The sequence below is a fragment of the Triplophysa rosa genome, linkage group LG21, assembly GCF_024868665.1.
Source record: "Triplophysa rosa linkage group LG21, Trosa_1v2, whole genome shotgun sequence".
Lineage (NCBI taxonomy): Eukaryota > Metazoa > Chordata > Actinopteri > Cypriniformes > Nemacheilidae > Triplophysa > Triplophysa rosa.
The window spans coordinates 7,812,760-7,831,426 of record NC_079910.1 but is presented as its reverse complement, the minus strand read 5'-3'; the positions used below and the strand labels follow the sequence as shown (position 1 = coordinate 7,831,426).

Here is an 18,667-nt window from a genome sequence, read left to right as displayed (position 1 = left end):
CATTGTGAGATCTGATCAATCATGTTTTTATTTACAAAAATCATGTTTTAGTCATTAGGAGGCAAAAATAACTTTGAATGACTTCGATAAAGATATTTAAATGCGGACATAAATTATGTAGATGTGGCTATGTACAATCTATGTAAATGTATCATTTGCAGTATATGAAACGGGCACACTATAGGAAATCATGTTTATTTGATTAATTTTATATAAATTTACTTTTGCTCTATCAGGTTCGTAAAATAAATTATTACTTTTTGTTGTCACTCCGAAGAAATGCTTTGAAAAGAAGCTGTCTTGACAGGGTCGAACAGACGATTGACTGGGTATGAAATGCCTATAATCCACGACGAAACCTGCAGGAAAATGTATAGCGTAAATATACAAACAAATAAACTAAAATATTTGAAAACAACAAATAGATGCACAAACATTACTGCAGGTACATATAAATGGCGTTGTAATATATTTAGAGAGCCTGCAGGTGGCAGTACAGGCTCTCCAAATCTCTCACCTCAGTTTGCACTTGTTGAAGAAGATGCCTCCTCCATTCGCGTCTGGATACTCTTTCCTCCACGGACGCCCAGCATCTGCTAATTTAACAGTAAGTTTGAGATGCTTTAATGTATTTAAATGAAAGAGCTCAAGGGTGTGTCCTAACAAAAAAGGTGCTAAGAATCGCTACTTTATTTGCAAACAGCAATGGTATGTTCTGCTATTGAAGAGAAAGCGCTGTTACCAGAGTCGGAGCTTCGTCGACCCATGAGCCCAACAAAGATGTCATGCATTTCCCCTAAAATAACAAATCATCATAACATTTTTAGTTTCGTAGAGTTTTAATATAAAAAAGAAATATGTATTTGAAAGCCCATTGGGGAATGTCTTACTTTTACGTTGGGATGGTATACTATCATCTGCATCTGTAAAAAACATTTTTACAAATACTTTCAACACCTCTTTTCTCAGGAAGAAAGGTGAAAAATAAAAGAAAGACAAGTTTAATGCACTTACCGGCGTTCCGGCGTCCCATTAATCCAACAAAACTGTCATAGTCAATGTCATTGTATCTCTTTAGCAAGTTATGAGCTGACAGCCGAAAACTTGGACTCTCCTGTGCATGAAATGATAAGTTTTTACTTAAGCTGTTTGGTTTTATGAAGACATAAAGTTATTAGGCTTACGTTTGAAGCTGATCTTTGCGACTCTGGCTGCTGACAGCTGGATTCACTCCATCGGGTTTCAAGCACCAAAACCAAGAACAGTAGCACTAATCCACGGCACATCTTTACTACTCAATCTGAGGAGAAATAAATGTGTGGTTAACAGTAGCCTACTTGTGTATGTGAATGAAATTTATACAATATACAGTGATTTCTAACCAATTCATAGCTTACTGTCAAATTTACATATTAACACATTTTGTCAGGAGACTGATTTCTAAATGGTTAGGGAAATAAATGCACTGAAGCAATTGACAACCTTTACAAGTGTTTTTGGTGTACCCTATGCATTTTTAAACAAAATATTTTTCTGTTTCAAAATATTTTGAAAACTTAACCCTCCCAAAATCTAACTCTCGACTAGAGATCACTCCAAAATTTATGGTAGCAACTTATCAGTAACTATACATGAAAGTATATGGCATTACCTGATCTGAGGCTGCTGCTCGGTGGAAACAGGTAAAAAGCACAACTGAGTTGCAGTTTATGGTTGAGGAGTACAATCCTTTTGTAAGGGACTATCAGACAAGAGACACAGAGACAGGGAATCTCTGTCTGATTGTTAAATGATAGCAACATGTGCGTAAGTCCAATCAGATGTCGCAGTGTAGGTGTGGTTTAAGTTTGTAGACTGCATCAGCGATGACCATGCAATCGAGATCCTGACATCACAGGCGTGGGGCATTCCTTAAAAGGACATAACCATAGCCCCCTTTGTCAACCCCCATCATCACTTATTCCTATTTTGAATTCTTGAAACTTTAATCTTGTTTCTGTAACTTTGCCCATTTTTTGCACAGGGTTACTGAGGACAAGGCTTTGGAAGAGATCTGTCTAGGTGCGTTGGGCAAACATTTGCGTGAGATCCACATATGCTCATCCAAATGTCATGTTTGTTGAATCATTAAGATTATGCCGATATCTATCTGAATGCTTATTTTCTCTGCTAAGTACCTTATTGTTGTATTTTCCTCCTGACTGCCTAATTGATGGTGTCACTGACGGGAATGTAATCTCTCTAGGAAGCAATTACACAGATGGAACGGTGAACATTGAGCACGGTGTCTCTCAGACTCGATGGACTTCTTGAGGGGGCATCTAACTGGCCTGGCGACATGCAGGGTTGATTAGTGGGAACATCCATTAGTTGCTGCCCACACTCAGTATGCAGCATGCAAAAGGGCAGATGTGCTTTGAAGCTCCTGTTGGAGAACAGATCTGATCTGTTCATCAACAGCAGCACCAACCAACTTGCTCATGAAAGAAATAAAATCGATGAGAACCCGTCATGATTATTATGATGATTCCCATCATTCTTGTATTCATCGTTTTCATCACTCATGTCTGATATTGTCTAGATTCAGGCGCCTCTATGTTATATTCTCATTGCTTTAAGGCTAAATTTACAGATGAAGGAAGGATGCGTTCCTGAATCAGTTTGAATCCCAATTTTTATGTTGGTCCAACAGCATTCCAATATTCAATCATTGCCTTAAGATTGTAGGGTAGGTTTAGGGCTGTGAATAATAGAAATTATTCTTTTAAGAAAATTAGATCTTAAAGGGATACTCCACCCAAACATGAAAATTCTGTCATCATTTACTCACCCTCAAGTTGTTCTAAACCAGTATAAATTTCTTTGTTCTGATGAACACAGAGAAAGATATTTGAAAGAATGCTTGTAACCAAACAGTTCTTGGCACTAATTCATACGAATTAGCCACCTCATAAAATAGTTACGAGTTCCTGTTAGATTGTTTATCTCAATTTCAAGAATTTTCTTTAGACACTGGCCCCTTACACATCTCAGATACCAATAATAATTGATTTAATGTTGAATCAATGTTTAGAATAACTCATTTAACGTTGTTACACTCACCGTTAAATCAGTTATTTTTGCTGTCTGGAATTGGACCATTGCTTTCTGGTGTTTTATTAACTGTGTATTAAATAAAAAAGAAATGCAGAATAAATGATCTGAATGCAAATTACTTGGCAAACAGAGGGCATTTTATAAATATTCTCATGGTACTATTGTTTATTGTCTCTATTCCTATTTTAAAGACAAAAAATCAGCACATGTTTGCATGATTTAGCATTAACCTATATATATATATATATATATATATATCATATTATATATAACATATAGCCTTAAATATCTTAAAACTTATACCTAAAAATTCCCTTTATACATTCTGTAAACTTTATAATCCTTTTAAGACACTATGATATTCTACCACGTAACAATCAACAGATATGCTTCACTATCTGCATACCAATTATTTCTCACTGCAAGACATGTTGGTGAATATGCTGTAGCTGTACTATGCAAACCATGTGCGTTTCAAAATGCTTTTGATGCAGATGTTTGGATTCCATGGCTGGCTGTGTTGAGCCACAGGAATCAAACTGAGCTCTGGCTTGTGGGTACATCGTGTCCACTACAACAAATGGCAGGTCAGAGTTCCAAATGTCTGGTTTTCCCAAAGGTTAACGAATTACAATTCTGATGTTTTAGTAATGAGCCCTAACCCATATATGTCTCTTCCTGCGCCGCATGGATCACGCAATGGGTTAGATTAGGGAGATGGGAAAGGATGGGAGACAGATCTAACAGCAGTAGGGTTAGAAAAAGCAATTAATTGCATTCTTTCATAATTAATGAGTTTTTCTTTCCCTTAATCTCACAGCCACATCCTGGGAGTATCAATGAGAACCCAAAGGAGAACACCGTAGGACTGTTTATTTAGAGCATGCTAGGGTGGAGGGCCCCTGCCGCTGAGAGGGGGACTGCAGGAAGTGGTTGCCATGAATGGCAAACTCACGCCAACATCGCTATCAGCATTAGATATCATTTAGATCACTCAAAACGTAAGAGGGAGCCATATAGTGCTGGCAAGGAAAAAATGATGGCAATTATCGCGGATCGTCATCTAAAGTGTATGTTTACCAAAGGATGCTCATGAGAAAACAGGAATCAGTGAAGCTCTCTCAAGACCATACAGGACATGTTTTTATTCGATTTAATGTAAAATGAAGCAGTCACTTCATTTGTGGCAGCTGGTGTTCGGAAGTCACGTTCTCACCTGTGCCTTCCAATCTCATAAACCTCACTTTTTGTATAAATTGTTTGTTTAGACTCGATAAACTTTTTGTAAGCGCTCATGGAGAGTTAGATTTACATAAATCTGGGTTTTAATGACATCATGTGTCTACAAAGACACCGAAGTATGTACAGCATCAAGAAACACATTTCACAGGAACTTTTTACAAGTCCCTGAGACAAATATTCAGATTAGAATACTGATGGTTACCTTGTTTTCTGCAGTGAGTGTTTTCAAATAAAAGCAGTTGTCCACATTTTGCCTTTTGTTTCAGTCTTAGGGAATTTTATATTAATATTTAGATACTGTATATCGGCCATATATAGGTTATCGACTTCCAATTTTAAAGAATTATCAGTTATCGTTATCGGCCAAAATTGACATATCGATGCATCCCTAATTAATATTGATTTGTGCATGCCCAAACAAGACTATGTGTTGCTAGTCATGCCGTTGAAGAAACACACCTTCGCAGCATGAAGGCTTTTCCCTAATAAACATAAAATGAGTGAAAGCACCTTACTTTTTTGTGTTACTTGTATTTGTGTACTGTTGTCAAAGGTAATAGTGAGTTCATTTCAGAGATACGATAACATTTAAATAGTAAGAATTCCCAGCATTTTCATATAATAAAATGATGTGCTTTTTATGTAAAATTAAAAATGTGCATGTAGATGTTCTTTGCATGTACAGTAAACCTCTTTTTTATATGTAGACATGGTCACTGTATTGGTTTTGAATAACTACAAGGATTTAATATGTGCAATGTTGTTTTGTTGTTCAATGCAAGGAGAGAAACGTAAATGAGATTTGACACATGATGGACTAGTGAATGACAAATCAGATTATCGGTTGAAGTTGTACTCAGGCACGGCATATGTTAGACTGGGAGAAACACAACTAGAAAGATGATGTTGTAAGTGGAGACCAGTGACTAATGAGAACAAGTAATAACTGATTGCTGTTTTAATAAACTAACAAAGTTATATATAAACTGGATATACAAGATCATAAGCTTTATTAGATTGTGAGCTTCTATTCGAATATTATATCCTCAAATATCATCTGATTTTGATAATTAGGCTTAGAGAAAATTTAAACCATTATTTTATTGCATTAAATGCACTGGATAATTTCTTAAAGGGGTCATATGACACGGCTAAAACGAATATTACCGTCTGTTTTAGATGTATACATGATTTAAGGTTAAAAAACGCTGTATTTTCACATACCGTACATCTCCTCTATGCCCCGCCTCTCTGAAATGCGCAGATTTTTTACAAAGCTCATCGTACTGAAAAGCGAGGTGTGCTATGATTGGCCAGTTAACCAGTGCGTAGTGATTGGTCGAATACTGCAAGCGTGTGACGGAAATGTAACGCCTCTTACCATATTTGGAACATCAGGTTCCAAAGCAATTGTACTGACAGGTACGCCACCTTACTTGCGTATACATTTGGGTGGTCTTTTTATCTGCATCTGTAACACGAAACTTTTAAAAATGATGTTTGCAAAAACGTTTAATTTAATATTTAATCTCTCTTTAGATTTAGTCCACAATGCAATGTTCTAAATGCTATACTCACAATAAAGCAAAAAAATCCACTTCCCAAACTAAAGAACTGCTGAATATCTAAAATTCTGTACTGTTTTACAAAACTTACATAAGCAGTGTGAATCAACAGCTACCTCGTATGTCAAATCTATGAAAAGGCAGCTGTAAATAAAAGATAACATCGTGAATTCACATTTGGGTGAAGATCACATCTGTAGTTTAGGAAATTACGGAGGCGGAACGGCGTTGTCTCTCTGATGTGTCAGGGGCCACGAGACCCCTATTTCCGCAACTTGTATTGGACTTTTCACATTAAAGTTCAAAGGCTTGTGTCTATTGAATTGAAACATTAGAATGGTTGCCAGCTCAAGGACATGAAGACACTCTTGCAGTAAATCTACCTCACATCCCCTTTGCAAGTTTGTGCCGGCTTTTATGGATGGAAGAGAAAAGCAGCAAGGAACGAATTTCAGAACATTGGGGTCGCAGATGCAGCAGACGACTCTTTGTCACAAAAGCCGATACAACTCAAGAGTTATTAAAAGCCAGGGCGGAGGAGTGTCACTGAAGCTGTAAGGCTTAAGGGAGCTAAATGTGAAGACAGGATCCAGCAGGACATCCAAGGGTTGATAGCCAATGAAACGTCGGGGGTGGCTGCGTGTGTCGGGACGTGTCTAACAGTGGGGTGAGTTCAATGTAGTCCAGAGACCCCTGATGCTTGTGTCACCCAGAGGGGACACAAACGAGCCAGAAATAAAACCGACAGGAGAATGTCCAGTTTTTTCCACTGTATATGTCACCTCACACACATTCATTACACTAATTTGATTGATTAGCTGTAATAGCTTGTGAGACAGAGTCGTACCTCCTTTTAAGTGTCTGCTACCCACGGGTATTTTGGGGTAGATTGCGACCTCACACTCCTCCCGAGTTCCCCTCCCACTGGCTTTCAAGGTTTTATGGTCATCTAAATGTTAATTCGCGTCTGATTGTGTCCTCTTATCGGAAGAGTTGACAGTTCTGCACTACACAGACATTTAGGGTCGTTAGGCAGCATACCAGTCTGTCCTAGTGTTGTTAAAACGCATCCCCATCAGCGATACGCCACAAAATTATACAAGAAAAGAGTAGATTTTCCAGTGTAAGTGGAAAAGCAAGTCTGTATATTCATTTCGGCCATCAAAATGCTATTTGGAGACTTGGAAATAGAGTCTTTGCTATATTGTTTATTCATTGTCTGTCATACTAATGCTGAGAACCGTGTCGTGATATGAAAATGTGTTTATGCTCATTTGGCTTTTTAGCAGTGAGTGTGCCAATATAATCTTTAATCATTCACTTTAAACATTTTTGCTTGTCAAAAGATTACCCCAATGCGGGAAAACACTGGAATATTGACAAAATCAGTTTACAATATTGTACAAAAAGAAATCATTGCTGCCTGACTACAGCTATTGAACAGAAAACATGAATGCATTAAGTAGAATTAAATAGATTAGCTGTGGTTGGATCTGCTTGCTATAAATGAGCTGATATTTCAGAAAAATAATGAGTACATGCAACCAACTGAAGCCATTTTTGGCCATAATTGCCACAAATACTCGGTTAACTGGCGTACCATGTCACATAAAATCCCCAACAGGATGGTTTTCTTTTTTGCCATCTTGCATGCACCATTTTGCGAAGTGAACAAATGGCAAAGTACACAGATTTGTTATGCAAAGGAAAGGAAAATCACATTAAAGTAAATTACATTAGCTAGCAAGTTGAAAGTATGTCTAGCCAGTATTATTTTGGGTTACCAGTAGAAGAACAGTTACTTGGCTAAACTTAAATGCGACAAAGTTACACAACCCATTCAACCAATTTTTTATTTAATAAAATTAATATACAATAAAATTTAACAAATTGTTTTTTTAATATTATATTATAAAATATTAATATTAATTAAATAAAACATATATTATTAGCCACTAGCAAGATCGATCAACAAACACAGACCAGAAGTTAACTTCGATCCCGGTGCGTGCCGATGAAATCGTCTATAAGACTTTTGACATTAATAGTCCTAATATACATAAAGTGCCAAATATATGCAACCCTGTATTTCTTTATAAAATTATTAGGTTCACTGTAATAAATCATGTGTCCATGATTTAAAAAAAAAATGTATACTCTGTGTTAACATGTTTTAGCTGAGGATAAAGTTTATATTGAACTGGTTTATCCATTACTCACAATAAAAGCTGGTCTTCATGTAATTTATTAAAGAAAACCAAGACTGTAGTCACTTTACTCTGCATATAGATCTAAGTCCATACCTGCTGTTGATAGCAATGCACTTTAATGTGTTTGTCTCAGTAGACAAGATTGTCACAGTAAACAAGTCCTGTGTATTGAGCAAGGCGCCTCCATTTCACAGACACTAACAGCATGACCACTGTACTATAAATACAGCAGACATGGATCTCAAGAGTTGTGAGCAGTTTACTTCTTTGTAATATGCACAGTGTTGATGAATATAGACGTTTGTGATGCAGATGGAAAGTAAGATTAGTTTTAAAAGCCCAAACCATTTTACAGGAGAAAGTTCTGGAAGTTTAATTTTATTAAAAAGGTTGCAGGTCGGACATTTTTCTCTAAATATAAACTACGCAAAACTTAGCACATTGGAGATGTTTAAGAGGTTTCTGTGTTGCTAATGTAAAATAATCAGTCAGAATTTTAAAAAAGACTATAATGTTTAAGGACTATAGCAAGAAGTTGTATAATGTTAAAGATTCAGCCTATATAGTAAAGTGCAACAGAACACGAAAATATATATTTTGAAGAATTTGGTAACCGAACAACGGCGGTACCCATTGACTTGCATTGGTTTTATGTCTGTACTGGGTACCGCCGTTGTTCGTTACCAACATTCTTCAAAATATCTTCTTTTGTGTTCTGGAGAAGAAAGAAAGACATGCAGGTATGAAATGAGAAGAGGGCGTGTAAATGATGACAGAATTTTCATTTTGGGTGAACTTTCCCTTTAACAGTATGTAGTTTTGTATTTCAGATTGGTGTTTTTTTCCTCTGGAGATCACTATCTTCCTCTCATATAACTTCATCCAATTTTAATTAAGTCTCAAAGTCATAGTAAAAGTAATGCCCTTTGAGACCACCTTTCTTATTCAGTCTTGTTAGTTTAGTACATCACTGATGAGTTTCATTCAACTGATGATCAAAAAGGTTTGTTCTTCATATTCTCTACATTCACAAAGGCTGTCCTATTTTCTACAAAAAAACAGGCACTGCACTGTTTTTTAGCACATCAGACAGGAAATGGTGACTCAATCAGTCCGGCATAGAATGTGATGAATATATCTACACTTATGATGCCAAAATAACCTTGTTGCTGATTCCAGTGATATAGCAGCATTCATGACTGACCAATCACTTCCCAAACCAGCCTCCAGATGAGGGCCTCGATGCTCTCGACACTTGCATTTCTCTTATTTCTTCGGCGCTCATCTAAAATGTTTAAGGGAAATTGCAATGCAGCAGGGATCAGGATAGGCCAAGCAATAACAGAAAGTCAGATTGAAGAGGATTAAAGTTGTTTGACTGCCATTATGCATTCCCTGATTGCAAAAGGGGGATCAATCTTTACCAGATTTCTTCATCTTATTTCTTTTCTTCATGCTCAATTTGTCCCGCACCGACGTTGCTCAGCGCTTGACACCTATGGGCCACGATTCTTTTGGTGGCGCCTGACAACATGCATTAAATATTAAGGTGCCTTTCAATCCAGCAATTATACAAGACCGATCACGTCTGCTTATGTCCAGATTGGAGCAAACTGCTTAAATACGGCTTTGTAAACCGGAGAATTTAACATGTCTGTAAGACTGAAGGATGAATGCGCTAATAAACAACATGGTCAGACTCGTGAATAACCAGGCCCTCGGGCTCTCCGAAAGGTGATTTATTGCTATAGCAACACACGGCTTCTCTAGGGGTAAAGGCCATGGGTGTAAAAGTAATTTCCAAAGCAATAATGCTGCTCTCACCTACTCATTACTTTTGACGTTTTTCTCTTTTGTTTCCTTTTTGGAGAAGGACAAAGGAATGGAGAGTCTATTAAAGACATTATTCATGCAGGTCTCTGGAATCCAGATCCATTACATACACATAGGTATGATTATTGCTTTTGAAACATTTGGAGACGGTGCTTAATGATTTCTGACAGAAACAAGGGATAACTCCACCTGAAGCTCTGCCCTTGAATTCTCCTATTAATGTTTTCCAGTGAAGCAGAGGTCATATTGGCCTTGGATGGAAAGTTAGGTATTGACCACCAAGAGGGCTGTTAGAATAAGGTTTTCCATAAATGAGCTGTTAAGAGATCTTACGTTCTCTCAGATATGTGTCTGTTGAGCACATTCATAAGCTAACAAAGGACTCTCCGTATATTTATACAGCAGTTAGGAAGCTAGTTTAACTTAACCTAACTGAAGTTTTCTAAACAAGGCACTGTGCCTGTCATTTTACAGACTTGAGTAAATGTGATTTTTCTGGGCTTCAACTTTGTTGTTGAGTCATTGCTTAGCTGCCTGTCAGTTGGTATAAGGAATATTTGCCTTTGTGATTGGTGCTTTCAGCCAAATGCACACTTATTGATTATCTTTATTATCTTTCACTTGCGGGATCATGATGGTCGAGGTGAATGAAGAAAATGTATGAATAGCGTTTGTCAACAGCCTTGACATAAAAAAACTGTATGGTTGAAGGGTTACAGTGCAATTATTGGATTTAGTGTAGACTCAATTAAATGTTTTGCAGTAACGTCTCTGTAATATTGTGCAGGCTGTTCTATTTCTAAGCACAGTGGAAATGTTTCATTAAGCTGTCTGGACAAACAGATGCACTCTGTATCTCGTGGTCCTCTGCCTCATTAGCTGGGTTAAATTTTCAATTACAGATATATAGATGATGATGCTCTCAATGTCACATTATCTTACTGTGTATTAAAGGATCTTGACTAACTATAATGTTAGTCATTCGCATGTTTTACAGTATAAATATATTGACTATGACATTCTAAATCATGCTTGTTCCTCTAAATCTTCATCAATAGATTATGTAAGGGATAATGTACAGGCAGCCGGTTGTTATCGCAGAAATAAGCCGCGACAGTGTGATCAGGACCCGACACGAAACGGAGGATCTTGTATCACACTGAAGCGGCTTATTTCTGCGATAACAACCGGCTGCCTGTACATTATCCCGCTTATTACACGGCTACTTGCCACATGAGAAAAAAAGCTCATTTTTACCGAATGCAGACCTTCCGCAAGGAAAAGCCTTTTACTTAGTAAATATAATGTCATATATGTTATTAAAAGATATATTTAATTTGTCAAAAAAAACCTGTCAAAATGATTTTTGAGAGGTTGTTATCTGGGAATAACGAACATGCAAATGTCGCGACTGGCCAATCAGAATCAAGCATTCCAATGAGCCGTGCAATAAATACTTTTAATCTTTATATTTGCAGAGTCTTATTTCGTTCTTCATGTAGAATGTTCCAGAGAAAGACTGACAGGTTGTTGATGGTATCATGCCATCATTTCCCAATGGCTACTCTCTGCACGCACATACACACGCAAACACACAGACAAGATTAAAGACCGCGGGCACCCCGAATGGTCGTGTCTCTGTAACAGACAAATGCCATTAATAACGCCATCAGTCCAGTGCGGGGTGATTTGATTATTGTCGTAACATGCACTGTAAACAGGCTCTTTTCTAAACATCTGTCACCAATTGTGTTTTAAAGGAACAGTTCAATGAAATTTCTGTCTTCATTTTCTCACCCTCAACTTGTTCGAAATAAAGAAGCTTGTAACCAAACAGTTCTTGGCCACCATTGACTTCCATAGTAGGAAAAATGTCTTTGTTCTCTTGAACACAGAAGAAGAGATTTTGAAGAATGTAGGAAAGCAAACAGTTCTGGGGCACTCTTGACTATACCATTGTACATATTAGTCAATGGTGGCCAAGAGCTGTTTGGTTACAAGCATTCTTTCAAATATCTTTCTTTGTGTTCATCAGAACAAACCAGTGTGGAGAAGCATTATGTCTGCCTAGCTAGCTGCAGCTGTAGTGAGCTTACTTGAACTGGACTAGTAGCTGTTTGTTAGCAAAGGGTTATTGAACTTCATGCACTGATTTTGAGGTAAACTGTTGTTTGTTAAGTAGCTCCAAGACAGAACTCCAGGTTATACTGGCCCAACCATCAATTGAACACCACCTTACCATTCAGCCCTATAACACCCAACAAGTCTGCGAGAAACCTGTGGGTGATGTTCAACGAGCAGCTGAAATTCACCTCTCACATCGCAGCAACCACTCGAACTTGCAGGTATGTGCTCCACAATATCAACAAAATCAGGCCGTTCCTGTTGGAGCATGCCTCTAAGCTGCTAGTCCAATCTCTGGTCATATCAAGACTGGACTACTGCAATTCTCTACTGGCCGGCCTTCCGACCAATTAGGGCTGGACAGAAAAATCGATTCATAGTTTTTTTAAAAAAAGAAAAATAAAAAAAAAATAAAAAAAAAAAAAAAAAAAATTTTTTTTCATATTTCCGCAAGCACTGAACATTCATTAATGTGAATGTTCTTGCTACTACTATCCACCCGATGTCACTTTTCTTTTTACAATGGGTGGGTGTTACAACAGGGAGCATATAGTTCATTCATTGCTTAATTAACATGGCGGATACAGGTGTGTTGTCGAATTAAACATCACCTTCACATAAAAGGCAGCAGTTACAGCTAATTTTCTGAAATTGTGTTTGTTATACTGTATCTTAAATGTAAAATAACCTGTTCTGTTTCAATATGTGTTTAAAGTTTAATATACAGGTTTGTGGCTCTTCATTTCATTTTTTAATTCACCATTGTAATGTGACTTTTACTGATCTTTTTTAGAAAAATCTATAGGATTTGTATTAAATCTATAATCATTGACTCGAATCGAGAATCAAATCGAATGCTTGTAAATCGGAATCGAATCGGAACAACAGAATCGAGAACTAGCCCTACGACCAATGCAGTCAAGCCCTTGCAAATGATCCAGAATGCAGCTGCATGTCTAGTTTCCAATCAGCCTAAAAAAACCATGTAACACCCCTCCTGATTTCACGTCACGGGCTGCCAGTTGCCAACCTGCATCAAGTTTAAATCCCTGACACGGCCTTAAGAACGATTATGGCAAATTCGCCCCTTTACCTTATCTCACTGCTCCAGGTCTATATCCCCTCCCATCATCTTCGTTCTGAAAATGAGCGACACCTGGTTGTTCCATCACAGCGAGGCACCAAATCGCTTGCAAAAACCTTTACTCATTCGGTTCCCCTGTGGTGGGATGACTGCCAGCCGAACTGCAGCATCCTTCCCAACTTTCAAAAAACAATTCGAAACATACCTGTTCCGCATTTATTTGACTAACCAATAACTGTCTATGTCTTGTGTCTAAAACAAAAAATCTTGTTGTTCATTCTCTCACTTGCTTACTCCAGCTTTAATCATCCTATTAGCATGGCCTTGTAAACTAACGGTAGCCTACTGTTTAGCGTGTTGACAAAATGTTTATATGCTCTACTTGTAAGTCGCTTTGGATAAAACCGTCTGCCAAATGAATAAATATCAATGTAAATGTAACAAAGAAATTTATGCAGGTTTGGAACAACTCAAGGGACAGTAAATGATGAAAGAATTTTTATTTTTGGGTGAACTGTCCCTTTAAGACATGATCCTCTTTAAACTTCAGAGCATCGTGCGGCTTGTTAAAAAGAGGAGTGCTTTTAGATTTATAACTGATCGGCCTGAAAGATTTTCAACTGGTGGACAATAAAATCAGCAAAAGAGCATTATGGGAAGGATATCTAGTGACCAAAATATCTCATGCAATAGTAAGCAACTGTACTGTTTGAACAAAGCATCATTCATATTTTTTATAAATGTGAATATTTAGTTGTTCGTGTTATTGTGTTTAAATTGAGTGAATAAAATGTTTAGTATTATGAAGTGTTATTTATTTCTACATGTGTTGTCCTCAAACCCAATCTTTGTAAATGTTCTTATTAAATAAATAATAATGTTTGTGTCAGATGTATAATCCATACACGGTTGTCTAAATCACGTGTACAGTAGTCATACAGAGAAAGCCAGAATTTTAGTCCGATGTTATTTTAGACATATTTGCCTCACAACACAGATGTATTATGCCTGGTTTCTTGTGTGCTGTTGTGGTTTCATCTACAAAGCTGTGCGTCCTTGAGATCTTAATGGACGAAAACCATAAGAATTATATTGAACAGAGTGTATAAGGTCTCAAACCAAATCAAGTCATCTCTTTTCTCAGAAATTTCATTTCACTTCAGTAATTGGTTTTACAGTAAGTTCTGTGATGTCGAAGCACTTCAATATACTGTATACTGTAATATATGTAAAGGAATCAAACTCTATAAGTCTTCATTTGACAAGATCATTGTGGCAAGCTACACTGTTGCAATATAAAGCAAATAAAACAGTATGCGATTAAATCTGTCTGCCTGTCTATATCTACACATTTTCAATTTAAGCCCCAGTTGGATTGTAGTTATTGACTCCACTAGTTGCTGTAAATGTCTTGCTGCACCGAATGGACAATTTTGGCCTGGAAATGAATCTAATACAGGTTGATTTCTTTGCGGCTTTGGGGAAAAAGGACAACAATTGTTTTTGCCTGTCTATAGCATCTCTTATGACAGGATGTGTATAGGAAAATTGGTGTAATTATCGCTGTGATGAGCTCACACCTGCCAGCTTTTATTGTTTAGCCGGAGCATCCTGGGGAAACTGAGAAAGATTACAATGTCGACTTTATTGGAAACATCTGGATGCAAACAAACATAAGAAGACAGATCTGTCGTTAATCATAATTTTTGAACTGGGAATTCTTTATCAAATTAAATCTTTTTTTTAAGTGTCACAGAAATTCAAGGAGTGATGTTGCATAATGTAATATTTAAACCAATATGTGCAGCGCAACTTACAAGTTAAAGATGAGCTTTGAAAAATCACAGCATGATCAGACGTACAGCCGCAGAAAATAGAGAGACTCAGATTTTCATTTAATCAGCAATTCTAGATGTATCGTCGCCTTTCTAGTCCAGTGTCTGTTGAATTTTAACAAAATCAAACCTCAAGAGTGACAACAGCATCCAACAGCAATGTGAAATACTGACAACATGAGAAGACATACAAAATTATTATTACTAAGTTATCACTTAAAAAAATATTTTTGAACTTTTCCTAAATACATGTAGAAATATTACTGCTGGTACTGCTTAAAAGTTATCCAGTTTTCATTTTCTACAAATAAATGCAAATAGAAACAATATTTTTATTTAAAATTTGGCAGAAATATTGTTAGTTCACATAATGAAGCAAAAATTATAATTTTACCTATAAACACCTATAAAAAGTAAATTTAGAAAAACTGAAGATGGTCTTTGAAATGGTCTCTGTATTTGTATAAATAACACCAGCAAACTTTACATTGTTTTCACATGTGCAGTGATGATTTAGTGCTTTGTCTGTAATATAAACCTGTCATCACATTGCAATGATTCTATTGATGATTTTATGTTTATGACCATTTTTTATGCCAGAACTGTTCTTGCTCACTACAAAACAAAACATATCAGTTTACATCATCAGAGAAACACTATAAGCTTCTATTTAATCAAGAGGCTGCATTTTTCTTTTCATTTGTATGTGGCCCTTTTGCCGAGGCCACTTGAGGCAGAGCAAGTTTCAGTCTGGGAAATGAATTCAATTTGATCATTATAAACATCATAATGGACCTTTTTGCTTTTCATTATATAACAAATTACACCCTCTTCTATTACCAGGATTGCTTGCTTTCCTTTGAAGATACATGCACGATTCTAATTGATCATGGAGGCAGGGTCACTCGAAATAATCGTGACAGGAAAATAATCCTGTCAAATGTTCCAACAGTCATCAGGACACCCCCGACACCCCAGGGGTGTGAGTTATCTAAGCATTGTTGCTCTCTCTCTGAGGTGGGTGTCACACTGTGAAATTGAAAGCTAGAGAGGACAGAGGAGTGTAGCCTCCGGCATTCACTCGACATATTTGATGTCACTGCTGGGATGTAGATGGGCTACATAAAGCCATGTTCTCCCACACATATGAGTGCAACATGCAGGAGAGCACAGCGTCTCTGTGGAAATGAGAGAAACTGACGACTAAAGGGGGTGGGGAAATCAATACCTTAGTATTAAGACTGTTAAACCATTCTCATAAATTTCATATAAATAACACGAGCTATTGCAATATCGTGTAATACGTACGCCAAAGTTTAATTGTGCGTGCATACAATACGCCTATTTTTGTGTGCATATGATACGCCAATTTTAGCATGCGTGCATATTAATCTCTAACCTAACCCAAACACTAAACCTAACGGTATCATTTGAATTATTTTAGTGTCTCCTCTTCATGTAGCCTACGTTTCAAAATGGCTGCTATACACTGATGTGCATACAAACATTGTCGTTTCATGTGCACGCACAATTGAATTTTGGAATATGTATTACACGATATTGCAACAGCGTGTTATTTAGCAGATCGATGAGAACGGGTAGAGAGAACATACTCTCAATTAACTGCGCAAATGATGTGGGCAGCGTTTGTTTGTTTATAAGCCATGAAGATATGCACATCCACTACTTTCTTAACTGATGCTTTCGGATAAAAAAAATAGATTTGGGGTTTTACGTTTTAATAGAGGGTCCCATGTGGCAGTCTTGAAAGTACACCAAAGTGAGACATAAAAATCTATTTGATTTATTAAAATGAAAATAAAGCCAGTTACAATGGCACACTACGAGGCCTCAATTTCCGTGTTGTTATTAAATGTGCAATGATTTGAGAACATGGCAGGTGTAATTCAATTTCATTTAAACTTTAAAGGGATTTCACTTTAAGTTAAACGAATGTTGTTGTTTACAGGTTAACTTTATCTAACACAGTTTTACAAAAATATGAAGCCGCAATAGAACTCCGGTAATGCATTCACTTTTTGACATGAATTAATTTAAAGAGAATCATATACAGAAATGTATGATTATAGAAAAGCAATAATGAAGCTCATCCGGGTTGCCAGATCTGCGTGACAAAACTAGTCCAACAACCCCCTACCTAATACCAAAACTCAAAAGCTATATATATATATTTTACAATTATGCATTATAAACAATATTGTCTTAAATCGTTGTATAGAGGTTATCATAAACTTTCAGTTTTGAGTCTTTTTCAGAAATCACTACTTACCTTAAAAATGCCTGTTGATGAACAAAATCCTTTCACTTTTAACCCACAGAATAAAAAACAACCCCTGGCAGTAGTTTAAAAGTTGCCCAAAAACAGTGGAATTGGAAACCTTTGTGAAAAATTCCAAATAGCCTATAAAACATTGAACAGAGCTAATATTAAACAACTTTGTAATTAGAGGGAAAAGTCGATTTTAAAAATGGATTCCATTCCAAATTAAATGCTGTCACTGATGTGTTTTGATCAGTTGTCAGTATTAAAGTATTTGGTAGGTTACTTAATGTCAAGTATAATAGTGTCAAGTGCATAATAGTACATTAAACTTCCACCCCCAATCTATTCCTCTTCTTCTTGCACCTGTCTTTTATTCTCTGAGTGCCTTTCACCTTTCAATACATTGGTGTTATGTAATTTATTTGTTACATATTGTGCAATTCCTTACACAGACCTTAAAGATTAGACCTAAAATCTTTGATAAAAGCACAAGCACATTTTTCAGCTAATGGAGTTCTGCATTTGCTGAACGTGTAAACCTATCAAACTCTGACACGCTGTTCTCATGAGTTGTGTCTCTGCTATAGCTCTCCCTCACTCACAGCTCCTCAACCACCCTCTCTACCTCAACAAGAACTTCAACTGTGCTCACCTTTCCTCTCAAGTATTAAAAAGTGGATTACAGGCCTAAATGGGCTCAGAATTTGATATAGACGTGCTCTAATTTCCTACATTTTTATTATTACAAAAAGGGCTACCACTAGAATTAATAGGGTCATTTAAAACAACTAAAAAGTTCCTTCTGATAATTTGCATTTCTGTTTTAAAAGATAAATAAATTAACACTCCGAGGATCATCATTTACATACAGAATGGCATACGCATCCTAGGACAGTTTTGCTTTTTTAAGACAATCGCTTGAGCTGTAAATGTCATGTGACTGATTCCTTCATGTACGAGTATGTTTTCGGACAATGTTAGATTTATGCACGTTCATAGAAATATCAGTATTGCACAGCTGATGTAAAAACCTCCATTAATAACCTCCTTAATCATATATACTATTTTTACACCCATCTCAATATGGGATATGGAAATAACTAAATGGCTGGCACAATCGTTTACAAATAGCATTTTCATGGAATAATGTGTCTAATAAAATCATCAAGATTGCAGATAAAATTTATTTTCCCTAAAGGCAGAAGCATGTGTGTGAGCATATGAGCATGACATCTATTGATGGCTCCTGACCTCATAAGCAATATCAGACTAATAGTTTGTAGAGTGTGTTCACATAAGGGGAACATAAAACTAAGATAAAGACATTACATTTGAGTGCTAAAAAATATTAAAATATATACAAAAGATATTAGGCATAATATTTTAAACATTTA

At 36.6% G+C, this 18,667-nt stretch overlaps 1 protein-coding gene and 1 long non-coding RNA gene across 3 annotated transcripts; one reads left to right on the top strand and one right to left on the bottom strand.

The window, feature by feature from the left end:
* Positions 1-5: 5 nt before the first annotated feature.
* On the bottom strand, positions 6-1,818 carry tac3a (tachykinin precursor 3a). Of its 2 annotated transcripts, none has more exons than XM_057320007.1 (7): positions 1,652-1,818; positions 1,185-1,300; positions 1,015-1,114; positions 891-923; positions 743-796; positions 518-593; positions 6-359 (listed from the first exon to the last, which is right to left on the bottom strand). In XM_057320007.1, the coding sequence occupies exons 2-7, from the start codon at positions 1,284-1,286 to the stop codon at positions 341-343; spliced, it is 384 nt and encodes a 127-aa protein (XP_057175990.1). In that variant the 5' UTR covers positions 1,287-1,300; positions 1,652-1,818; the 3' UTR covers positions 6-340. The 2 variants fall into 2 exon arrangements, with proteins under 2 accessions (XP_057175990.1, XP_057175989.1); XM_057320006.1 differs by having other exon boundaries at positions 14-359; positions 518-596; positions 1,652-1,815.
* LOC130545485 (uncharacterized) lies at positions 537-3,184 on the top strand. Its single transcript, XR_008961655.1, has 3 exons — positions 537-607; positions 2,024-2,061; positions 2,246-3,184. It is a non-coding gene; the product is annotated as an uncharacterized LOC130545485 (long non-coding RNA).
* Positions 3,185-18,667: the final 15,483 nt, after the last annotated feature.